At 47.0% G+C, this 26,377-nt stretch overlaps 1 protein-coding gene across 1 annotated transcript in view; it reads right to left on the bottom strand.

Moving 5' to 3' along the window:
- YPEL2 (yippee like 2) overlaps window positions 1–25,548 on the bottom strand; it is a 60,289-nt gene extending 34,741 nt beyond the window's left edge. Inside the window, exons 1-2 of the mRNA XM_034639909.1 lie at window positions 25,325–25,548; window positions 5,438–5,751 (exon numbers count right to left, since the gene is read on the bottom strand). Coding sequence (XP_034495800.1) covers window positions 5,438–5,554 — 117 coding nt within the window. The 5' untranslated portion in view covers window positions 5,555–5,751; window positions 25,325–25,548. The remainder of the gene's footprint in view (window positions 1–5,437; window positions 5,752–25,324) is intronic.
- Window positions 25,549–26,377: the final 829 nt, after the last annotated feature.

The following is a 26,377-nucleotide window of genomic DNA, read 5'->3' on the forward strand; positions in this document are numbered from 1 at the left end:
GATATGTCATTTTTTCCCCAAAAGCTAAGCTGATGGAATGTGGGGGCACTTGGGTGGTTTAGTCGGGTAAGTGTCCGGACTCTTGATCTCAGCTCAGGTTTTGATCTTAGGGTCCTGAGTTCAAGCCCCATTTTGGGCTCCGCGCTGGGTGTGGAGGCTACTAAAACAAACAAACAAACAAACAAACAAAAACAGATTGAATGTGTTTTTAAACGGGGCTTATTGGCTTACTCTGGAACTCTTCCATAATTTATCACTTCTGTCTTTGTCATACCTCAGAAATGCTCTTTAGGAAACCAGCAAACATTCAACAATGTTTTACAAACATTGCAAAAAAAAACAAAGGTACCCACAATGGTGTGGGTCCTACCAGCATGATTGTTCTCAAGCTGGTTTTTCTTAAAACCCATCAGTCACTCTTGGTACAAGTTGTAGGTCCTACTATTTTAGAAACAAAATTTTCACTTTTTATGATATAGACATTTATAGCGTTACATACAATCTGGTTTTTTCCCCTCCTACTGGAATAGAAATACTACTTTACTGAATTATAGTTTTTGTAAAAATCATCGTCACATATCCATTGGATACCAAAAATCTCTCAATTCATAAAATTAGAATTCAACATATATTTTGCAAGTTGGAAAAACTCAGAACGCTCTTCAAGATCCACACCCTTTTCTTGTACATATTCTCCGTGAATTATGCTGCTTGATGTGACATACCAGTCTTTAACACTACTACATACAATCCAAACTTCACTATGACATTTCAAGACACTCAGAGAAAAAGGAATAAGTGACTTTTTAGAAATTTTATTCATGTATTTATTTTTTACATCAATTTTCCAGGATATTTATTATACATTAATGACAAGCTGGTGGGTGGTATAAATTAAGAGAAACACATCCAAGATAAGTAGAATGGAAAGGACGGAACAGATCTCTGGCCCTCCATACCAGCACCCCTCCATGTCTACTACCTCCAAGCCACTGTGTTAGGGGTCCAAGTCTTTTTGGGAATCACTGGTGCGGAACACTAGTGCTCAGATGGGAAATGGCGGGCAGAGTGGGCCTCTCGGTAACCGTGAGACCAACACACGGCTTCAGAACGTCTTCCTCCCTGCCACTTCTCTCAGAGCAATGCTGCATCTTACATCTAGGCAAACAGGGAAAACCAAAATGCTACTACTGTAAGCCCAATGGAGCCTGATAGGGAACAAAAGGAACCATCCTCCTATAAGCTCCCAGCCTCAGGAGGCCACCCGGTGCTTGGAAACAGAGCTCCTCACACAAAGCACAGGTGAGGAGGTATGAGATAGAGAGGTCTGGCTCAGAGGCTGTGGAAGCTCAGGCCAGTCACTGAGTTGCCCATGGCCTATTTGTCACCAGGAGATAATCTGACCCGAGGATTTGACAGAGCAATAATTTATACAGCTTTGGATGGTAGAAAGATTTCTGCCTTCCCCCTGCACTGGACACCCACTTTACAGCCCCCCACACCACCTTCCCTCCAAGGCCCCAGAAGACTGGAGCAAACTGTGTCTTGGAATGAAGCCACCATCCCCACAGTGAGTTTGTGAGGGATAAATCCAATTCACCATTCCCAAACAGCCTATTCCACAATGCCCTCAAAGGGTGATGGGTCAGCAGGAGAAAGGCAAAGGAAGGATCACAGAGACAGAAAATTGTCGTGGAAAAGCTTTGTGAAGATCCAGTTTTCCATAACAGCTAGTTTCCACTGAAATAAGCATGAGATTGTTCTCGCTTGGGGCAACTAGCTGTTCCAATTGAAACTATTATTATTTTATAACCAAAGTATATTTTTATAATGGGGCTTGCACCATTAAGCAAGAAACAACAATGTGAGCAATTCCTCGTGCCAACTTAAAATACCTCCGCATGCGAACACTCCAGCATCTAGACCACAAGAACCCCTAAGAAAGAAAACGCAGGATGTCTCAGCACATTCCCTAGATAGCTCTGTCATCAACTCCAAGAGGCCCCCTACCCCCATCCTACAGAGAAAATGCTCTGTTACCTTTGTGCACACACAACTTTGCTTCTACGGCCTTTTGAGAAATCCAACTCCTGGGCTCCAGGTTCTAAAGTGAAACTATCTTGGTTAGACCAAATATGCTTGGGATCAGGCAAGGACAATCCCCGCCACGATCCCCAGACTCCTTTGGACAGCAAAACCAAAAGAAGCAAAGGGACTACTTTATATTTGCATAGGAGCTTTTGTGATTTGCCAACCACTCCCCCACACCCATGATCTCATCCAGTCTCATAACAACCCAATGAGGTAAACCGCCTCACCCTACCTTCAAATAAGGTATGCCTACCTCACCAGACTGTAATGGGGATGGCACATAGTAAGCGCACAGTAAGGGCAAGCTACTAGGCAGGACATGCAGCAGCAAATATTACTTCACTCATTTTATGAGTGAGAATCTGAGACTCAGAGGTTGGACAGTCAATTCCAGGCAATGAGGCCTCTGGATGTGCATAGCAACCTGGGAAGGCAGAAAGGCTAGTGCCAGATTCTTTCCGCCACATCAGTAGAGACCCTAATTGTTCAAAACATTACAACTACACATTTCCATGACAGCCCAAAGTCCTGCTTCTGTCCCAGTTCTCTACCAGCCATATACTCAGAGCTTTAGTTCTCTGGACCTTTGTGTTGCCTTCTCCATAATGAAGTCAGACTCACTTTTTTTTTTTTTTTTTAAACCAAACAAGGGAATGTCAGGCTTCCAGATGAAAGGCTCTATTACAAGTACAAAGTATCGTTTAATTACACTGCTACTCCAGTTATCTGCTTCCCAGCTCCCAACTCCCACTGGGCAGATTTTGAAACCGCATAGGAGATTATGTCAAGAGGGGAGAACAGGAGAAACATTCTCTCCCTGAACTTTCTAAAATGGAAGAGAGAAACAAAATGAAAAGAAAGGCCTATTTTCCAAGGAGGGGGCTGGGGCAATGATCTTTCCATTAAGCGGACCTGCCTAAGAATCTATAGATTATTTAACGCCGGGGGTGGCTGTGGAGTGAAATAAAGGCATCTTTGTGCAGTGCCAGCCACAGCTCCCTCATTCCCTCCCCACAGCCAGGCATTTAACCCAACTCTTTAAATCATCAAGCTCTAATGCACCCCATCTGTGCACCGGTTGTAGCCAATGAAACTGAAGCCTGTGCTGACTTTGGCCTGGCCTTGTGAATGAGCCTTTCTGCCCCAGAAGGGGCAGGAAGGAGGACATGAGGCCAAGAAAGACTTTCTTTGCTCATCACTTGTCTTCTCCCAAGGCTCACGATCCACCCATCTATCTGATCATTTAGTGAGCTCTTGGCTATGGGTCGGGTTCTGACTGGGGAGATACAAAACTAGGAGACGTCGTCCCAGGTGAAAGAGGATGTAGAAAAGCTCCTGGGAGAGAGGAAAGAGGTGAAGGAAAAGGGCTGCTGTTGGCTGAGGCACAGACGCCTGAAATACCCCCATCTGCATATTCAGGGATGTTGCTTAGTTCCAAGTGCTTGGAACATAAAGCAAGGAACTGGCAAGAAACCTCACTCAAAAAGGCCAGATTGTCCAGGGCCCTGAATACCAGGCTTCAAACATCAACACTGAAGGCCACTACCAGCTCCACATGGTCCCTCTGTCCATCTTACAAGGCCCAGCTCAATACTACCTCTTCCAGAAACCCATCTTAAACATGCTCAAAGAAACTGCTCTCTCTTCTTTGAGCCTACAATTTGCATTCTTGGACAGCCTGTCTGAGTCTCAACTTCTCCATTCAGAAAATATGATTAACATCACCTACCTTAAAGTCTTCTTATGAGGGTTAAGTGAGGTAACATTTATAAAGTGTCAAGCAGCAGTTTTTAGTACATAGAAGGTGCTAGAATACATTTTATTGTTACCTCAATTTCTTATGATACATAGCACTTCCTCCTGGTATTAAAAAGATGTCCTGGCTTCCATTTTCTCTGGAGATTTCCAGAAATAGGACAGCTCACATTTTCCCTCCAAGTTTGCAGGCCCCCTTCCAAAGCAGAGGGGACTGACTCCCTCACTGACACAGCCTCCCCACATCCAAAATTCCAGACTGGAGGGGTTCCCAAAAGATTCAAGAGGAATCTGAGACAAGATGAGTCCGCTGATAGAGAAGGAAGCTAAGGCTGGCTGGAACACAAATGGCATAAAGGAGAGCAATTAGCAGAAGCCTAAAGAAGTGAAAGTAGGCCAGAGGCCAAGACCCTGAGGGCTACAGGGTTCAAGCTCTGTGGTAGCCCTAGAGCTTGGAATAGGCCTAGAAGGAGGACTTCTGTCCTCAGTCCTGATTTGAAAAGCCCCACAACCACAGACATGTTGTCCAAGCAGCCTCCTTCACTTCCTGACAAATCAGCCAGCTGGACAGGACTGTTCTACAACTACTGATTTTCACCCCTCTCTGGCTGGGACTACAGAGCCAGAGGCAGGGAAAAGTGATGCCACCTTTTCTAACAGTTCTTTAATTTAGTCTGGGTATGTATAAAGGTTGGTTTGTTTTTTTATTTAATGGCATGAAATCCAGGTTCTGAGGAAGGATGCTTTTTAAAGGTAAAAGGTCCCCATGATCTCTTTCTCCTTTCCATGCAGCCTAGTAAAACCTGTTTCCCCTCCCATGCGAATTTAGGACCAGGAGGGAGGGAGCTCCCCTGAAAATGCTGCCTAAAGGAGCCAGTTCCAGGACTGCACAACTGGAATATTGGGTTTATTGATTAACAATCCCCCCAACCCAACTTTAGGAAGCAGTTGCTAAAGCTTTTCAGGGAAAATAGGGTTCCATTCTTTCTTCTGATTATGATCAAGTGTCACACCATATTTTACCCCATGTAGAAGCCCTAAAGATCCCTGAAGCCAGTGGGTCCGCTCTTTACCAAGCCACTTTTGGTCTTCCCCAAAGGCCACCCATTTTAGTAACTAAACAGTCTTATAACCTTCCCAGGGATCTTGGAAGGCAATATCCTCTCATCTCAGCCAAGAAGCCCCCCTGCAAGATATCCTGCCCCTACAGCCTTTCCTAGAGTCCTCTTTCCAGGCAGGCAGCACTCTGCATGGCGTTCACCGTCCAACTTGAGCTAAGCCAGCCAAGTAAAAGGTTCCAATCACTCCTCAGCCGCCCCCCCTCTGGGCCTACGAGCCACCAGCCCCTCAGCCTCCAACAGGAATGACATCTAATTTCCAACATTACAAATTAAACTAGTACACCCTCCCTCCAACTCAAAGTTATCTCTCGGTTGAGTGAGATAGCCATGCAGGTTAGCCCTCCCTGGACAAAAAATAAAGTATAAATATCCCGGTCTCTTTGGGAGAGCTTGTAGCCTGTGCAACCTTATGAGCCAGAAGTGTACCCCCACACAGAGGGGGGAAAATATGGCCTACAGGGAACATGTACCTTGGAAATGAGTTCATCATGATTGGCCAAGTGAGCTCTGCAGTGAATGCAGCTGTAGGTCCGGTGGCAGGAGGGAAGATATGCCTGGAAAGTCTTGGATCTTGTCATCTTCACCATTGGCGCCGCTGAACGTGGGGTGAACTCTGGAGTGGCCCACGAGGCACTCCCACAGGATGGGTCGCACGGGAAACACCGGAAGACACAGGTAAAGGCCGTGGTTTGGCAGGGGGTGGGTGTGGGGCAGGCTCCACACACTGGTGATGTCTTCAGAGGAAGGACCCTCACGCAGAGGTCGAGGGCTGGTTCTCAGCAGCCTGCAGGGCCAAGATAAGGGGAATATCGTTAGCTGATGGAACAGGGCTTCCGCAAAGCAAGTAGAATCCAACTGCCACCCAAGAGAGGACAACATTTACAGGAAGAAATACCCCTTCTCTGTTTCTTACCATCATTGCCAAGATGCCCAATTATGAGAAAGAAACTACTGGAGATCCCACTGTTGCTTCTTTTCCGGGGTTGGAGGTTCAGTATCAACCCAGGGTTCTCAGCAGTTACCTAGGTACCTTCCACCAACATTCAGAAACTGGCATGATCACCATTCTTAGGGAACCCAAGAAGAGCCCAGGATTATGGATGGGCCACCTATAGCCCCAGGGAGAAGACTCCTAACGGGCCTCCTCTTCTGAGCCCACCAAGATGAAGGGCTAAATGAAAAAGTTTAGCCTTTGCAAAGTCACCGTATCAACAGTCACATATGTATTTCTCATCCATCTCCGGATGCCAGGAGTCTTCCAACACTTAAAAACACCACCTACAGGGGCGTCTGAGTGGCTCAGTCAGTTAAGCAGCTGCCTTGGGCGCAGGTCATGATCCCAGGACCCTGGGTCCTGGGATCACGCTCCGCAGCAGGCTCTCTGCTCAGCCTCTCATCAGAGTCTGCTTCTCCCTCTGCCCCTGCTCCTGCTCTCTCTCATGCTCTAACAAATCAAATCTTAAAAAAAAAACAAAAAACAAAAACCCACCACCTACAGAGGTAACAAACCCCACACCACCCTTTGCTTGGGACTAAGCATGATACAAAGATCAAGTTCCCAACCAACAGGGGCCCTCAAAGCTAGCCAGCTCTTTTGGGAGAAATGATTTCCTTTGCCATACCTTGCCCAGAAATAGATGCTCAGTACTTTTTTGTTTGAAAAGTGAGCAAGCAAATGAATGAAACAAATGGCATAATCAGATTCCTGCATCTAAAATTCACAATGACAGTGAATTTTTACCAGAATTTGTCCTCAACCCTCAAAGTTTCCATTAGTCATCCCACAGCACCAAACATCTCTCCTGCCATTGCCTCAGCAATTTTATTCTACTGGGAACCAAGGACACTGAGAAAGTGGATGGTTTCCGGGCTATGTCCAAGTAAAGGTCTGAGGGCAAAGCCCCAAGGTCCAATACACACTCTGCTTCTCTGGCTTCCCTGCCTAAAGCTTCTGGACCTGCCTATTCCTTGGGCTTCAGTAACAGGGGTGGTGTTCCCACTTGCCTACCTCCCAGGAGAGTCACAGTGTTAATTAATGCCTGCATCATGCTTTGAAGACGAAATTATTTAGAGAGACGGGGGAGGAAGACAAACAAAATCAGATCTTCTTTGCTGGATTATGTCTGGGATCCATCTGGATGTTTAGAGAAAGCTGCAAATCATAGTTCTCTTTCTCCTCTAAACCTTACTAACCAAATCTTTCCAAAGGGATGCTGGATGCTGTCCTCCTCTCTGACATTCTTCCCACCACAGCAGTCACTGAAAGTCACTGTACCCCTGGGACTCTGTACATCTTCCTGAGTGGCCAACAACACTGCCCAGCACTAGGCTGAAGGATAACAGTGGTCACTACTCTTACCCTGCATGTCCCATGTGCAGTCCTGAGCCATGCAGGGTGACCAATTACACGTGAGATGTCCAACTGTTAAGGGATTCAGACCTACATGTGGCCAGGCATAGTGTCTTCCCTGCTTGGTCCACCCACCGCTTTTTTTAAAGATGTGAAATCAGGTGACACTGAACATTACAGAAATACTTGGAAGAATATGGAGGGGAGAATTAGTTTCCCCAGCTTTGCCTCAGAGTTAGGCCTGGCCATAACAGGAGATGAGGAAGGAAGACACATGATCCTTTGGGTCCAGAGCCCTTCCTTCTCACCCTGGACATCCTCTGATAGTGAGTGTGGTCAAACCAAAGCCCATGGTAGAGCAATGGTATCGGGTGTTGAGGGCACTGAGCTGTTACAGGTGGTAGAAAGGGCCAAGTACCCTCCCTGAGGTTTCCTGAAATACCCTTGAACTTTCCCTGTCTCGCTCTCAGGAAGGGCAGTATCTTTAGGAAACGAAGGGGTGGTAGGTCAGGGTAAGGAATAGGAAAGACAGGCAGGGAAACGAGCTGGAAGCTTGCCCCAGGCCAGCTTCTGAAGTCCACAGCCTTCGCAGCCCAGTGGGGAGCACTCGGAGAATGGGTCTCATCAGTGTTATACAAACACTAAAGGAAGAAAAGGAAACAATGAGCCCTGGCTGCCAGTCTGGGTTTACAGAGCAGCCACAGAGTCTGTTTTCTTATACATGCAGACAGCTTCTAAATTATGCATTTCCCCAGAGTAGAATTATTTCTTCTCTCACTTCTTTTCTGTAGGAAACAAAAAAAAAAAAAAAAAAAAAGTTTGCAGGCAGGGGTTTCTGGTTATGCTCAGCTTCAAATCTGAATTCCAAAACTTGTTCAAATCTACCTTCTGAGGAAGAAGCATTTATGGTCTGTCCTAAATGTGAACATGTCACATACAAACACACACCCATGCATACATTCATCACACCCCAAAGCTCTAAACTTAAAAAGACAAGAGAAGAATCGACCCCATAAGCAACGTCCCAAGCTGCTTGGTGCTGGAGAAACCCGGGAGAGCCTAGCCAGCCGGCATGAGATTCTGCTGTTCCAGGGTCACTCTGCTCCTCTCCCTCTTTCACAAGAATTCACAGCCATCCAAAATGGAACGCCTTCCCCGAGAAGCAAGGAAAGAAAAAGTGGCTTGTTGAAATATGTATCTTGTCCAACCACGACAGGGCAAGCTGGAAGCACTGAGAGGAGTGAGTAGAAAGCAAGTTGAAGCATTATCAAGAGGGGCCTCGTGCATGAGAAGAGAGAGAGTAGGCTGTCACAGAAAAGAGGTGACAGCTTGGTCTAAAAAATAATCACCTATTACTGTCTTCTTCCCTCCTGAGGGAAAATTTTAAAAGCTGCTTCTTTGAGTCAATCCTTAGGAAGGAAGGTAAAATAGATGGATTTTTTAATTTTTAAGTTTTTTAAAAAGATGTTATTTGAGAGAGAGAGAGTGCGAGCATGAGCAGGGGAAGGGGCAGACAGAGAGAGAGGGACAAGCGGGCTCCCTGCTGAGTGGACCCTGAGATCATGACCTGAGTTGAAGCTGTCAGATGTTTAACCAACTGAGCCACCCAGGTGCCCCTGAGTTTTTTTCTTTAAAGGAAGAAATGAAGGGTATGGGGCTGCAGAACTCACCACATTTTGACTTTTAGACTCTGGTACTTGTAATGGGGCCATAGGCTCCATGGGGCTTCATGAGTCCAACTCGTGGAGTCCAACATACTGTGGAGTCCAAATTGATTTCCAACAATAATCAAATGAGCTCAATATTTAAAAGCCTCAGGGCACATGTACAAATTAAACACCATTTTAAGTGAAGCAATAATCCATCACAGTGGAAATTAAAGGAAGATTTGCTACCACCCCCAGCTGCTCCTGCTGATCAGCATGGAAAGAAAAGATGTGAACTATTATGATTAAAAACAAACGCCTCAGATACTGCACTTTGAGAGCCAGAAGCACAGGGAGCACACAGCGAACCTGGCTGTCTCACCTGACAGGCCTTTTCCACAGGAGCCACAACGGCAGCTGGAACTCAAAGGAGAAACTTCTGCGTGTCCCCAGGATGGAGGGATAGGAAGTATGGATGCTCTAGGTAAGCCATGAAGGAACTGGATGAATGAGGTGGGAGACAAGGGGCCACAGAAATGGGGGGGGGGGGGTAGGGCGCCCAGGTGGCTCAGTCAGTTATGCATCTGCGTTGGGCTCAGGTCGGGATTGAGCCCCGCACTGGGCTCCCAGGTCAGCAGGGAGTCTGCTTCTCCCTCTCCCTGCCGCTCCCCTTGCTTAGGTGCCCTCTCTCTGTGTCAAATAAATAAATAAAACCTTAAAAAAAGAAAAGGAACTGAGAAGGTGGAACTCACTAGGGGAAGTAACACCTCTAGCCACAGGAGGGGACCATCCCTCTGTTGTTTTTGTTGAGTGTTTGGTGGAGTGTGAACGAAGACTGCCTGGAAAAGAAGTTGGCTGTGGAATCAAACCGCATCTACCCCTTTCTAGCTCAGTGACCTTCGGCAAGTTATTCAACCACTGGACCCTCAGCGCCCCCAACCAATACCAACATATGCAGGGTTATGAGCAGCAGACGAGAGGCTGTCCGAGCATACACAGTGCAGACACGCAATACACACCACAGTTATAACTATTATTACCCTTAGTGGTCAATTAAAAAAAAAAAAACATGCTGCTGCTTATAAAAGGAAGAAAAAGAAAAAGGAGGCCTGACAGTTACACTGCTACTTCTATGAGGACACTCTAGCTTGTCCTCAGGCATCAAAGGAGATGGTACTGTTGGGGTGACGTTTCTCCACACCTAGATCTGACTTCTCAAGGTGAGACAGGAGGTGACGACACTGGAGGAGCCATAGGAGAGTTTCCCTAATTGCTACTTAGGTCCTTCTAAGAGGTGGCTTCCTCAGTGGCCATGCTCCCACAGGCCCTAGAGGAGTACCAAGAACATCCCATCTCTGACTTACACAGCCCTAGCACGCCTCTTTTCCCCCTGAAATCCGCCTTCTGCCTTTTAGCCAGTCCTACTTAAAAAGCAGATTTGACCATGACCACTCTCATGGCCTTCAGAAAGGCAATACTTGGCAGTGGTTTAGAAGATGGGTTCTAGAAACTTACTCAGGGTTTCAAATCTCAGTTTTATCCTATACAAGCTGTGTGACCTTGGGAAAGTTTATTTAACCTCTCTAGACCATGCTTTCCTCACAAGAAAATAGGCACAATAATATCAACGTCATAAGGCTCTGTGAGGATTAACTAAGCTAATACCCAGCATGTGCACCTGGCATATAGTAAGTGCACAATAAAGTTCCGAGTGTGTGTTACCACTGACAACCACCTACCACTGACACCCATGAACTGCTTCAGACTCTTCACTGCCACCTCATCCTCTACACTCCCATCTTTTAAACTGACATTTAAGGGTCTACCATGTGTCAGGGACTCTCCTAAGTGCCCCAATTTGGCAACCAAACTCTTTTAGTTCCCCCAATAGACCACACTTTATATACCTTTGCATAGTTTCCTTGATGCCATGCCCTCAGCCTGAGGCATCCTTCCCACCTCTCCTCACCAGGCCCTTTAACTTCTCCATTAAGACTCAGCTCAAATGCCACCTCCACATGGGGCTTATCGGTCTTTCCTCTGGGCTCACCTCTATCTTAACTCTCATCCTATGGAAACTAAAATTATCCTTTTCTGCCTCTGTATCCTCTACTAGAGGTAAGCTCCAAGAGTAGGGACCACATTCTTGTACTCCCTGAACTCAGCAGCACACAGCATACGGTAGCAGCCATTACTGAACTGAACTCCCTCTGCGTCCCATGGGGCTGCTGACTAGACCTGTCCTACACCTGTGTGGGTAGCAGACATGATTGAGGCCTCTCCCTTCCCCATCCAAATAATGAGGTAGGACGCGAAGTTACTCTGGGTCCCCAAGGCCCATGAAATACTATTCTCCGTGACTGCCCCCACTCAGATCTTGTGCCGAGATGCCCAGAACTATAGTTCTTCTGGGCTACAGAAGATGTTCTAAGTCCTGGGTGTTAATCAAATCACTGACATCCAGGCCCATTTTTGCCTTGTAGGGGCTAGGTTACATATATACATGTATTGGGAAAGGGAGAAGTCCTGATTAGAGGCAATAAAAGGCAGGCAGTGGTAAAGGACCAGGTGAGCCATTGCTAGGACTGGGAGGCAGAAAAGACACAATGTCTGTGGAAGGCCTCTATCCCAGGAGGAAGGTCCTCCTTCCCCATTCCTAATCTCACCAGAATCCTGAACCCAGACCAGGGAGCCAAGAGACCCAGTTTCCCTGGACCATCAGGTGAGTGGCTGGAGGTGTCATCCACTCTAAGGGATTACAGGATCTAGAGGCCGACGGACTTGGGGTCCAGGCTCGGTTTTTCTCACTAGCTGTATCACCACTGGGCAAGTTGCCTGAAGAGGAGTAACACCACTGCCTACCTCGGGGAGGAGACAAAAGGAATCAAATGAGATACTGCAAGCGGAGCAGCATTCAGCAGGGCACCTGGCACCTGAGTTAGCATTCAATAACCCTCATTAGCTGCAATCGTCCTCACCAGCAAGGGAGAGAAAGTGCGGGAACGGCTCCTAGGCCCAAATGAGCAGCGTTCTGTCTCCCATGCTGACTCCTGGTGAGCAGAGGGTTGGGGCCTAAATTAATGCACTTAAAGGTACACTGTGGTGTCAGCAGGTTTTTGTGGCTTAGCGGGGGATCTGATTGCTGTATCATTCCAAACAACAGGCCACTCCATCACTTAGCACAGTGGAAAAGTCACCTCTGCGGCCCACACCGACTCAACTACTCCCAGGATGGGGCCACTACTGAAAACTCTACTGAAATGCCCCTATTATAACTACTGTAGGGCTGATGAGCAAGGCACACAGGAAAATCACTGTCATCATTTCATAGTTACCCACTGTAGAGCACCGGACCCAGGTGGTACTTCACTTCAAATTCATCCAGATGATAAAAGACAGCGTGGATAGTCAGGGAACCACTCTCTTTCATAAACAAAGCCAGCCATTCATCTGTACCCAGGACACAGGGCCTAGTCTTGACTTCACAGGGATTATCTGTCAGATGATAATCCTACATGAGCTCTAGGATTCCTTTGGCTCTTAAAGTCCTGATTCCACATTGTAATGTCGTCTCTGCCAGCCACATCCTGCCCCAGAGCACACTATCCACCCACCACCCTTCACTATGGTTAAGACCTTGATTTCATCGAGGTCAAAGAACATGTTAGTCGTGCGGAGTCCACTCAGAAATGGCTGCTGGACGGTGCCTTTGCAACATCTGTTAGCAGAGCACTATATTACCACATGGCCCTTAGTGCAGTACTCTGCCTAGGGAGGTCCCCACATGAGGCCTGCATCTGTGTCCACATAGAGAAGAGGTGAACATCATGACACTTGCATGTAATTCACTAGATATCAGATAGAAGTAGCTGTTACTAGCTGGCTATGAAGATATCAGATATTACTTTGGGTTGTTTCTACAATTTCAATAAAAAAAAACAATGTAAAAAGCCCAACCTGTCTGAAGATTCATTACCAAGGACACTTGGCTAAAGTTCATCAATGGCTTCCTTCTTCTTCTTACACAACTCCCAACTCCAAAAAGGATTTAAGGTAACTTACAAAAACATAAGCAACACTTTTAAAACAGATGAAGAAATTACAGAAAGAAAAAGAGAAGAACACAAGGAAAGTCAGGACAGAGAAATGCATGCTATTAAGTTGACAGATATTTACTGAATTTCAACTGCGTATTTGGCTTTGAGCTCCCCAGCAAGCAAGGCAGAAAAGAAAATCAGTAGTTACAAGATTTACAGTTCCTATAAATCTTGGTTGTTCAAGCTACAGATTTTCTAAGAGACATTTCTCCTGTGGGTGGTTGCAGAGGAGATGAGCAGTGAACCCAGGAGACAAGATCCTCAGCACAGATCAACCATTCCTACCATAAAACTCTTCTTGCAAGACTGTTTCTTAGAGGTCCCTCCGTGAACATGCACAGCGTAACAGTTAACACCACAGGGCAATTCAGTAAAAGGGACTCTATGTGGGGGTCAAATCAGGGCAGCCCAAGAACACGGCTTTCTGATGATCTGGCTGGATCCAGTGATATAGACTCTGAGAGGAATGGAAGAGCTACAGAGCCTTCTGGCAAAGCTCCATGAATATCATTTATCACAACCAGGCTTTTGAGTTACAAAAACATGGGCAGCCTCCAACATGCGAAGTCCAAACACTAATACTTCTGAATGTTAACACTATTTGGCCCTGGTGTTGCATTCAGTTAGTTCTCTTGTGGTTGGTTCAGCCTACTTTTCCCCTTAAACTCTTCCCTTCTGCACCTCATCGTGCCTCTCCCGCTTCTTCGCTCCCTCTAGGCCTCCATCTCCTGGCTGCTCTTCCTTCCTCCAACTCCTTGGAGGTGCTTCTACCATGTGCCTGACTGCCTGCTCCCCATGGACATCCTCAACCACAACCAAGTCTTCTAAACCTCTGCCTCCCGCCCCTGAAGCCTGGATCCCTTTCTAAAGGAGGCCTCTAACTGGCTCCCAGGAAGGCACTTCAAACCAAACGCATCCAAAGCCAGCACCATCTTTCCCCTTCCCCTGGCTCCTACCACCTTCACGCTAATTCTGTTCCTTTCTCTCTGAAGGCCCAGTTGCCAAAGCAGTCAAGACCCTTTAGTCTCTCTCCCTTCTATGTCATACTTTGTCTAGGGGACTGATGGTCCTGGCTCTGTAATCCAGTCTACCTCAAATCATCTTCACAGCTACGGCCAGCAGCACTATGTGAGCCCTACTCTCCCTCATTCTGAACTCACATGATGGCTTCCTAAGCTGGTCTCCCTGACTCAGCTCTTACCTCTCCAGCACACTCTAGAATTCTATTTATACAACACAATCTGATCACATCTCTCATGTTTCAAAACTTCCAGTGGTTTCCTAGCAGCCTATAGGACAAGGTCCAACCCCACAGGAGGCACCAAGAAACTGGGCTGATTCTCCTTATCTTCACCATCACCTTCCCACCTCACTCCAAACCTGTTTCCCCAGCAGACCCAGCTTTTTCACTACCTTTTCCCAAGTTGGTTCAGCCTCTTGCAAAGCCTTAACCTATCTGCACTGCCTGGTAAATGCCTGCTCATCCCTTAATACCCAAGTCAGACCCTAGGCAGAGGTGGTGGCCCCCTTTTTTCCAGCATGCAAAAAACTCTTTTCTCCTGAATGGTGTCCCATTACACTATTCACATCTGTCTCCCAGACTGGGAGCATCCTGAAGTTCAAGGCCAGTCTTTAACGCCCCTTGGTTTCCCCAGGACTCCTAGTCTCAGGCACAAATCAGTCTCTTTTTTCCCCTCCGGAGAGTCTTGATAAATGGTAATTAACTGATAGGACGCCTGGGTGGCTCAGTTGGTTAAGCGTCTGCCTTCAACTCAGGTCATGATTCCAGAACCCTGGGATCAAGTCCCACATCGGGCTCCTTGCTCAGCAGACAGCCTGCTTCTCCCTCTGCCTGCTGATCCCCCTGCTTGTGCTCTCTGACAAATAAATAAATATTTTTTAAAAAATGGTAATTAACTGAGTAAAATGAGTGACCATCAGTGAAACTGTGCTGCCCTGTAAAGCTGATATTTTTAATCTTACTTAAACACTTGCCAGTACATTTAAAATATCTAAATCTGGCCATTACATGGGACTCACACACCATTAATGCTCCACAAAGTTAAAAAGCCAGCAAACTCCTGTGACGTCAACTCGCTTGGGCTAGCAGATGGGAGCATGACACTCGGTACTGTGGAGCCATGGCTCCAATGTGACAGACAAGAAGGCCCTCCAATGCCTTTACTTGAGTGCTGTCTGATGGCAGAAACATTTCCCATTTCACCTCGCCTGGCCCTTCACACCATCTGTGTGCCACTGGGCAGCTTCCCAAGGGACCCTCCCCAGACTGGCATGGACTTCTGACCCCTGGAGAAACCCTCAGACTTCTAACCCATGAAGCTTCTTTCTCCCAGGGTGGTCCCCACAAAACCCCCAGGGCAGTCTGAGGAGGAGAAAAATGAACCGTCAGATTTGGTTCAGGCCAGCAAGGAAAGGGGTCCCTCGACCCTGCCTCTCAACTCCATGTTCAAAACAAGGCCAGATCTGCCCTTTTCCTCCAGCCCCCTGAGACTGCTGCCCTCAGCATGGGTCCTTTGTTTTTTATCTAGCCAGGCTCAGAGAAGATGACCCTGGTTAAAACAAAACAAATACATTTTTCTCATGATCTGGGACCCCAGAGAGGGACTGGGTCCATCCCTCTGCCCCCAGACAGGGCAACACTTGAACCACAACATAAAAACAGTCATTTAGATGTATCAAGAAAACAACATTTTGGGAACACCTGGGTGGCTTAGTTGGTTAAGTGTCTGCCTTCAGCTCAGGTCATGATCCCGGAGTGCTGGGATCGAGCCCCACATCAGGCTCCCTGCTCATCAGTGGGGAGTCTGCTTCTCCCTCTCCCCCTTGTTCATGCTCTCTAATAAATAAAAAAAAAATCTAAAAAATAAAGAAAAAAGAAAAGAAAAGAAAGAAAAGAAAAGAAAGAAAAGAAAAGGAGATGGCAGCTGATCTTCAGAAATGACTTCACCAGGGAACCCTTCCCTTAGCCTCCACCAATGCCCGCTACCCAGGTTCCTCTTCCACAGAGCACTCTTCACAGCTGCAGTTGTATTTTACTGGGGAGATTATCTGATTGTCGTCTGTATCTCACACTCTGAAAGATCAAATATTATTTACTAAATAAATGAACGTCTTTGGACCCTGAGCACTGTGTGACCTTGATTTCTCTTTAACTGCTGCTCCCCCAGGGCACAGTTGGGGCCCCAATTAGTTACAAACCATCCCTCCCCAACCTGCCAATACAATTCTGTTGCTCAGCTGTCAGCAGGCCTTTGGCGTCCTCACTTTAATCTCCCAATTCAAATAAATCCAGAACTCTAGATTCTGACATCTGTGGCTGGGCTCCCCACCTCTCCACAATTGGAATTTGGAAATTGAACTTAACAAGTCGAGAGGGGAAAAAAGGGCAGACGACTTTCAAAAGGATGACTGTATTTCTAAAGTCCCAAGCATCCTCAGCTCGAAGATGGATGTATTTTGTCCTAAGAATTATTAAACTGCCATCTAGTATTGCCATCTATTGAAGAAGAAAAGGAGGAGGATGGGAGACAGACTGATTCTAGAGCAGATTTCTGGATTTGTCCTGCTATGGGAATGGCAGATAGATTTTAGGAAGAATTGTAACTTCTTTTCCTTTCAGGCCTGGCACATCAAGGGGCGCCATGCACATTGCCCAGTGCAGCTTTTTCATATAATTTAAGAACCATTCACCAAGCTGGTTGTTTATGGGTCAGTTTTCCCACTAGCCTGTGAGCCATCGCTGGTTGAAGACCACATCTGGTTAATCATCCTTCATACCCAGGGCAAAGCCTGGCTTGCAGAAAGGTTGGTGGAAGGAAAGTGGGAAGTGAGGGCAGGAGGGGAGGAGGAGTCATCTGAGGCCCTCCAGCAACTGCCGTAAGACTCCAGGACTCTACAGTTTATTAATTTCCTATCATGGTCCCATGAGGGGCCAAGGACTTGATAAGCATTTTCTCAACTAATCCTCACAACAACCCAGAGAGGCAGGCATTATGATGATTACCCTTGTTTGAAAGATGAGGAAAAAGTTCAAGAACTTAAACAATTTGCTCAAGATCACTCCGCTAGAAAGTACCAGAAGCAGAATTTGAATCCCGGGACAACAGCCTCCCCTACCCCCCATGGATCCTTAAACCCAGATGAGCCAGAGAAGAGTCTGAAGACTGGCATCCTTGGTCCTTGAGCCCTTTAGAGCAAGAAGCAGAATATCTTCCAGAGGAAGAGTCTAAGTCAACTAATTATAATGCAAACAAAAATGTCAAGCTCTCTTAAAACATCTTCAAACTCTCAGGGTTGGCTCACTGCTTCAACTTTTAATTACAGAAACATGAGAAAACAAATGAGGGAAGGGAATAACCTCAACCAGAAGGGAGGACAACAAATCAGGCATACGAAAAAGCCAGTTTTCAGTTCCTGTCATATCTTCCTGCTAAGGCGTTTTTAGCTTTAAGGTGGTAGTCATACATAGTGAGTGATAGTTTGTTTCCTTTAGGATGAGGGGAAAAGAAACACGTAAACAAAACTAACCAAAAGCCCTATTTAATTTGCATTTATACATAGTACACGTTTATACCATTAATACAACAAATACCGAAAGAGAATTCATTCCTACTTTATGGTCCATTTGGCCCTGGATCAATTTAGGGAGGGACCCTCAACAGACAAAAGACCAAAGTAGTAAAAGAGATAAACAGGAGGCAAATATAATGGTTGATACATGCAGCGGCGATACAAACAAGAGAAGAAAAGGAAGTGGCAAAAATACAGTGAGGGAAAGGAGGCCAAAGGTCAAAGATGCTTAGGAGTTGGTTTCTGCTAAAGAGATCAACTACCTCAGTGATTTCCAGACCACAGACATGTATGGGTGGGCTACCTTAGAAAAACTTGGGAAATTTTGGGGGGCAGGGGGTTATTATTTGCTTGCTCTTATTAGATTCCCTACCTTGAAAATTCTGATTTTGTAGGCCTTTGGTTGAACTAGAAATTCCTGCGGCAGCCAGGTTTGAGAATCTCTAGGGATAGTCCCATTTTTTGAGAAAGCCTATTATCTATATCAACTAATCATTGTTCACAGACTTCTTCTGTGAATGGAAGCAACAGTCCATTTCCATGGAGTTACTCTAAACTGTAGCAATAGTGGGGTGCCTAGCTGGCTCAGAACAACATGGGACTCTTGATCTCGGGGTCATGGGTTCAAGCCCCATGTTGGGGGTAGAGATGCTAAAAAAATAATAAACTTTTGGGGGAAAAAATAAGTAAACTGTAGCAATAGTAACCTGAGCAAAATCCCAATGTTCCCTTTCCAACATTTCATGCGCCTACCGAACATTCCCCATACATTACCTCTTAGGTTCATACCTCTGTGCCTTTGCACATGCTGTTCCCCCTGGGGTGTTTTTGCATGTTTAAATCCTCAACATTCTTCACAGCCCCATCTCCAAAACACCTACCTTCTTTCTGTTTTCCAAAATGACTTTAAATTCTTTGTACCTTATACTCTGGTTATTGACATATATGCCTTTATCACTCATATCTGAGTATATGCTCTTAGGGGAAGGGGCCATATCTCAACCCATCTTTATCTCCCAAAGGTCTTATATTATCTGTTGAATTACTGTTAGCCAGGAAAATAAAGCGAAACCAAGGTTCATTTTCAGCCGTAGGCCAGAGGTTCCTCTTCTGTAGCTCAAAATAGGAATCAAAATTTTACTCAGGCAGGATGTGCTCCAAGCCTATCCTCTCTTGCCCCAGGTACTCACAACCAGAACAGCATAGGAAAACAAAACAAATCATTGGGAAGGTCAATATTTCCTATGACTAAATTTCTTTTTTTTTTTTTTTAGATTTATTTATTTGTCAGAGAGACAGCCAGCGAGAGAGGGAACACAAGCAGGTGGAGTGGGAGAGGAAGAAGTAGGCTCCCAGCAGAGCACGGAGCCCGATGCAGGGCTCGATCCCAGGACCCTGGGATCACACCCCAAGCCAAAGGCAGACGCCTAACAACTGAGGTACCCAGGAGCCCCTATGATTAAATTTCTTATCAGATAAAATAATGCCACTTTCTTCAGTAGAACCAAACTCAACTCCTGTTCATGCCCAGAAGACCCTGTTTGAGCCTCAGTGGCACTGCCATCTGGATATCAAGCCTTCCCTCCCCAACAAGAGACAAGGGAACTCCAGACACTAGGGACTAATTTCATTCTAAGCTGGCAATCTAGTTTCAGATCAAAACCACTAAATCTAGACATACCACATTCTCAAGACCATAGGGGAAGGCTGTAGCTCAGGAAACAGAAGAGCACAGGGCTGCTGACCCAACCAGGAATGGGAGTGGTAGTGTTGTTACCTCACTGGCAGAATGTTCCTTTGCCTCATCACTGAGAGGAGGTAGGCTTTGCCTAGGATCAAGACATTATGGGTTATTTGGGGTTTTATTCAGGAGTTGACATTCTTCCAGAATGTACAGGAGTAGAAAGAACCCTGGGCCTGAAAAACAAAAGGTATGGTTTATAGTCTCTGCTTTGCCTTAATTAGCTCTGTCTTAAGCAAGTCCTTTTTGCCTACTTGAGCCTCAATGTTTGTATCTCTAAAATGTAAAATCTGAAATGATTTTAATACCCAAGTCAGAATCGATCCAATTAAAAAAGAATTATAAATCATTAACCTGAAATTAGAGAAAATAGAAATTACAAGGAAAAAATTAGGATGAGGGGACCTAAAGTTACCAAAGTCGGGCCACAGATTTGACTCTGTGCTTCCTGGAACCCAAAGCAAAAAGAGAAACATGATCAGTTATACATTACCAATCGTCCACAAAGAAATATCATGCCTGTTCCTCAGGAGAGGCAAAGCTTTTTCTGGCACTCGCTCCTGAAAGAAATTTCTCCTATTAACTACTTAAAGTACTAAGTGAAATTGTACTACTAAGTGAACTTGTAGTTTAAGGCTGCAGCAACATCAGCCCTTGAGAAATGTAGTAGCATTATAAAGCTGTTTTGGACTGTGTCCCTCCGTGAAAGCAAAGGGAAGGACACCAAAGTTCATCTCAGTGAAAATTATTCTGGAGGGGCTAAGGTGATGTGGCCCAAATATGCAGCTTTCAGTCTGCCCAGCTTAATCCAAGGATAAAACTAAGAATGGCCAGAGGAACAGGTAGACAACATGTCCATCCAAAAACTTCCATGACTTCTTCTACATGCGTGTTATCAAAAGTTGGGCAGCAATTTGTGATCAGATGATTACTAACTTATACTCTAGTCTTGATAGATCTAAGGGACATGTTTGGTCTTCATTTACTGGCACTAATTTAAGATCCGGTGGTTTTCTCCCTCTAACTGCACACTCCCAAACCAATGGGCTGGAATTCTTGCCAAAGAGAGGAGGGAAACCTGTGTTATTATTAAAAGCTAATAGCAGGGAGCCTGGGTGGCTCATTCGGTTAAGTGTGGGACTCTTGGTTTCAACTCAGGTCATGATCTCAGGGTCATGAGATCAAAACCCAAGTCAGGCTGAGCGTGTGGGCCAAAGTCAGCTTGAGAGTCTCTCCCTCTGCCCCTCTCCAGCACTCACTCACTCTCTCCATCTCTCTCTCTCTCTCTAAAATAAATACATTAAAGCTAACAGCAAGTGCTTATGTGCCAGGCTCTGTGCCTGGTTTCCTATACATCCTCTCATTTTGTCTTCCCATCAATTCGGTGTGATAGCCCTATTGTACAAAGAACAGAGATTTAGAGAATTTTTGCAAATTGCCCAAGGTCACAGAGCTAATTATCTAGATCTTTATGGTCCCAAAGCCCAGGTTCTTAGCCCTACTTATAGTGCTTCCTAGTATTAATGAAATGTGATTACTGGGAGAAATGCTTATTTGTCCGAAGAGTGAAAACAAAATAAAGGTACTGGGGGAGGCAAGAGTTGTTTATTAAGAACAACAGAATGACAACGGAACTTTTGGAGACCCATTAAAAACTATAAAAGGGGAAAAAAATATTGTGAAAAGCGGAAATCCTGAAATAAATTCCAAGGGAACACTATCACACCCAAGGAAAAGGGAGAGAAAAAAATCATTTTCCTCTTCTCCTCCTGGAAATAAAAGTATTACTTCCTACTCTTAAGAGTCTCAAAACCTTGGCTCTCTTTAGTCATTCATTCATTCTGTGGTAGGTTATGTATCCAGAGCTACCCATGCCAGGTCCTGTCAGCAGGTACTGTCAGCAGGCAGCAAGACAGACGCTTCCAATCCAGCCATCAAGTAGACAATGTATTTCTAGATGGTATTAAAGTGCCTTGAAAAAAATAAAGTTAAGGGGATTAAGAGAGACTGAGGGGCAGGGAAGGGAGGAGCTGTTCTAGATAACTGTCCAGAGAGGGGCTCTCTTGAGACCCAAGTGAGAGAGCCAATCATGTAAAAATTTGGAGAATGGCATTCTGGATGACAAAACAATGACAAAACAAACCATCCACGTTTTAGAAATCTGAGGAAAGCTGGCACACTTGAAGCAGACTGAAGCCAAGTGGACCAGGTAAGGACCTGTAGGAGAAGAGCGGAGAGAGGCTGGGGGAAGGGGACAGGATGTACAATGCCCACAGGGAAGGGAGCTGGATTATGTCTGAACGCAATAGGAAGCCACTGGAAAACTTTAAACAGGCAATAGCATAATCCCATTTATTTTAAACCCTCTGGGGGCTATATTCCCAAATCTCAGGGAAATCCCCATAGGTGTGGTCCTTTAAAGATGCAAATCTCATCTGCTGTTAAGGAAAAGATCATTGAAAACTATCAACTCTAACAAATACCTTTAGCCTGCAGGCCCTGGCTTTCCATAATTGGAGGCTCAAGTTTAAAAAAATGATTCCCTTTCCACAGCTTTAGACCCCTTCATGCTAAAGGAATGCAATTGTCAGAGCACCTAGTGGTTTGTGGATGGACCCTAGGGAAACGCCCGAGATAATTTACAAAGGAAATGGATCCTGATTCTCCATTTGAGTCCCCCCTGGACTTCTCTTCCCTCTCCTTTTCTATACTAGGATATCCTATCCTTTGCCATCCATTTGTTGCTTTCTTTTTTATTACAGGCTCAAAACTAACCATCCTAAATGTGAGTGGCTTGACCAAAATGAACATCATTCATTTCAACAATCCTACAGTTAGTATTCCCATATAAAGCATACCTTTGGCAGGAAGGACCATTGTTGAATTTGAATTTGGATTGAGTTCTATTTGAAGATAAATGCAGCTTTGATTAATGCAAGGAAATTTCTTTTACCAACATGTTTGGACTCAGTAAGAGGGAAACATCTAACATGTGGATTCATCAGGTGTGTGTATGTTTGTGCTTGAAGGTAGAGCTAGAGGTAACTGACAAGACTGACCTGCACACAGAAGCCAAGATATCATCACAGGAAAGAACGAAGGCTGAGGTAGGCAAGGTGGTCAGGGGAACCTGTGCCTCTTCTTATTAACAACTGTGACAGACAAACCCCTGACTTCCCCATACTCCCAAACAAAATCACCAGCCTGCCTGCCCTCCCCCAGGCCACATGGCCTGGAATACCCAGCTATGAAATATCAACATTTTCTGCCAGCCAATTGTTAAAACCCCAGGCCTAATAACTATGTTACTGCCTCAAAACTATCTGAATTTTCACTGTTTTAATGACTGTAATATCTATGAATAGTACAGCATACTCATCAGCACTACTCACAACCCCAACCCCACTCACCTAGAAACATCCAGCCATACAGAACACTGAAACAGCAGCCCTCAAGTGGACTGGGCAGGGTGGTGTGGGAGGGATGGGGGTCTTATGACCAAGCCCTCATAGCAGCTCAAAGCAAACAACTTGGACTTTTCAAAGCCTAGGCTAGTGTGACTAGCAGATGAGTGATCTTGGGTTTGCACAAAGTAGGTCACATACGTGACTAAGGCTTTGCATGCTTCATATCGAGTTAATGCCTTTCATTGTTCATTGCCCCCAATTTCCTTTAGACCAGGGTTTCTTATTGACCACCTGCATCACAAGCTCATGGTCCACTTAATAAAAATGCACCCCACTGAGAATAAACATCTCCAGAGTAGACTGACAGACTGCCTTTTTGAACACTATTCAGGTCATCTTTGCACACATTTAAGTTTGAGGACCTCTGCCCTAGAGCAATGTTTCTTAAACTGTGGGCCATCAACCATTCACCCATTTGGTCAAGAAATCAAATTAACAGGCCATGACCAGCAGTTGGGGTTTTTGTTTGTTTGTTTAATTAAGAAGAAAAAACTATATAGAGAGCACACTGCAGGTAGGAGGGCAATTGTTGCCTGGAACTTATCACAGCTGTGGACCTCAATGCAGTGATGTAAATAAAAGGTATTCCTTACTTTGGATCTCAAACTTTGAAACCACTCTCCTAGAGGGAAGAAGGAAAACAGTACTCTTGTGCATGATGTTTTGCTTTCCATTTTCCACCCCTAACTCCAAGCTTTTTTATTTAGTTCAACCGTAAGATACCAAGACAGATCCCAGAAATTCTATTATCAAACCCTCAACCAATAAGGCAAATAAATTAAGGAGAGGTAAGCCCAAGGCCCCCACTCTTGCCTGAGACCTTCACCATGAGCTGGTGATAAGGGACGGTGCCAAAGGGGAAGTCTGCACAACTCTCCTCAGGCTAGACCTGTTCCTTGGTAAAGGACTTACATAGCCACTCATATCACAGTTCAGAGGAATTACAAATGTTCCCCTTCAGGGCCAAGACTCAGCCTAGTTTAAGTGCTAAGGAAATGAGAAGAGGAATAGACTCAGATTCAGCCCACCTTTGTATCCTGTGGCAATCATGAAGTCAAAGGAAAGCTAGGGAGTGGTCATCCAAGCCCACTGATTACAAGGCCTGGAGTTCCCACAACCAGGAGAGTATTGAAGAGCATCAAGCACGTGAGGTCAAGACCCTCCCCAGAGCCAGGAACAGGAGTTACCTCTGGCAAGTCGTTCCTTGCTCTGCCCATGTTCTATCACCAAATGGGGTACAGAGAAGCAGACAACTTCCTGCTTGCCCAACGCTCTAGGCCAAGCAACCCCATCTTGCTGGACCAGAAGACAAGGAACACGAGAGGAAGAGCAAAGAAAAGATAAATAGCTAGATGTCTTGTTAGCATTTAGATGCACCAGAAGCAAGGACACGTAAAAGAGCCTCAAGACTCCAAGACAGCAAATTGACAAGAAGGCCGAAAAAGCCAAAACCCCAGCAAAGCCAGGAGCAGTTTCGTGTGTGGTTCAAGGCGGTGGGACTGTGGGAGGGTCTGCTACTTGGGACAGAGAAAAACGGAGGGCTCTCACTCACTTGGCTTTTTAAGTGCTTGTAAGCTGAGAGTGAAGTCAGAGGTGGCAGTCTCCTGGGCTTCGTCCAAAAGAACAGGTGGTTACCCCAACCCCCAACGGGAGAAAAGCCACCACTTGAGTCAAGACACCCAGAGGAGGTCAGCGGCCAAAGAGGGTGAACTTGAAGGAGTGAGAGGTCGGGGCTGCCCCTCTGCGCCAGTTCCTGGGAGGTACTCGCTGGAGAGGCCTCTACATTCTGTCGGGCAGAAGAGAACTCGGCGCCCACCCCCTTGGCAAGGACACTGGGGAGGCTCCGGGAAGCGGCCAGGCAGGAACTCGGCTGCGGTTACTCGGCCCAGGGCCGGCCAAGCGCTTCTGGGAGTTTCGAGGGCTGCCAGTCCCCCACAGGCGGGGGCCCCCGAGGGCTGCGCCCCCGAACCCAGTCTCTCCAGCCGAGACCCACCGTCACCGGAGACTGGAAGCGTTCGAAACACCCCCCCCCCGACCCCCACGGAGCCCGAGCCCGCAGAAACTACGCTGAGAAGCAGAAGCGACCCGGTGTCCAAGTCCCATCCGCCAAACCACGCACTCTAGACTTGCCCGGCTCCTCGCACAACTCCCCGACCCCGACCCGGGCACCCGCGCCACCACGGGTCCCTCCGCAGGCAGCCGCCGGTGCCCGGCAGTGTTTGTAAACAAACCGGTCACGTGGCCCCGGCGGCCCGCTTCCCGCCCCCCTGCGCCCGCGGCTCCCACGGGGACCCCACGCCGGACCCCGCCTCGGCGGCGCAGCGCAGAGGGCGCCGCGCGCTCCGCCGGGGCCGGACCGGAGGGGCTACGGGACCGGTGCCCGGCGCTGGGTGCCAGGCGTCCGCGCTGACAGCGCACCCCACGCCCACGCGCGCCCGGCCCGCGCCGCGCTCCAGCTTTGCTTACCCGGCAGCAGGCTGCCCCGTCCGGCCAGCGCAGGGCTCGGCTCCGCCGGGATGCGCAGCAGCGAAGGACCGCCCGGCTGGCTCACGGGCTCCGGGCGCGCTCTTAAAGCCACAGTCTCCGCCACCGCCGCCGCCGCCACTCCGCATCCCTCCGGGTCGGGGCCGGGGGCTGCCCTGTGACGGACGCGCCCCCGCGCCTATCCCCTCGCCTCAGCACATAGCAACACGCCGCGGGTTGGCTCGGCACGGCCGCAGCCCATCCGCCCCAAGCCAATCAACGAAGGACGGAACTCCGCCCCCCGCTTCCCCAACCACCCACCCCCCACCCCTCTGCCCTGGCCGGGCTGGGGTGCGGGGAGTGCAGCGAGTGCTGGGTCTGGCCCGCCGCGGCTGAGCCGGCGGATCCTGGGTAAACAGGGCAACTGGCCCAAGGAGCAGAGAGAGTGATGAGGATGGTTGGCTTTCAGTGTCTGGGAGGAGACCGTTTATTTGCGTTTGGGGTTTGTCCCCAGGTCAAGGCTGGGATTCCTAGAACCTAGGGTTAGGAGTGGGTAGGCTGTATAGTACTTAGACTGGTAGGGCCAAGACAGTAACTCCCTCCTTACACCTTAGCCATTTCTAACTCAGAGCCTAAGTTACCTGAAGAGGTTCTCAGGACCCCGGCCAGCTGAATTGAGTAAGATAATGCCAAACCAGCCCAGGCCCTAGTCAGAAACAAGGCGTTTCTCCACTTTTCTCTGTTCTGCCAGTAATTTCAGCGAGTTAAAAGTGGGAAAGATGTGGTAGGGGAATTGGAAGGCGCCCAGCCCCCTATTGCTGCTGATTTTCCAAAGCTTATAAAGGGAAATGCAGATGGTTAGCCTAGAAAAGTAAGATGGTCAGTGACCAGAGGGGAGGAGCCCACGTTCTGGATCAGTGTTTTTTAAGGAAAAGAAGGTTAAAAAATAAGTCCAGGCAGTCAGGAAATCCAGGAAGGCACCAGGTGGGTGGAGTGGGGCAGTCTCCCTGCAGGAAAACAGGTCAGTTTGAGAAAGAATGCTGGCAGGGGTGAGGG

This window comes from Ailuropoda melanoleuca, chromosome 13, assembly GCF_002007445.2.
Source record: "Ailuropoda melanoleuca isolate Jingjing chromosome 13, ASM200744v2, whole genome shotgun sequence".
NCBI lineage: Eukaryota > Metazoa > Chordata > Mammalia > Carnivora > Ursidae > Ailuropoda > Ailuropoda melanoleuca.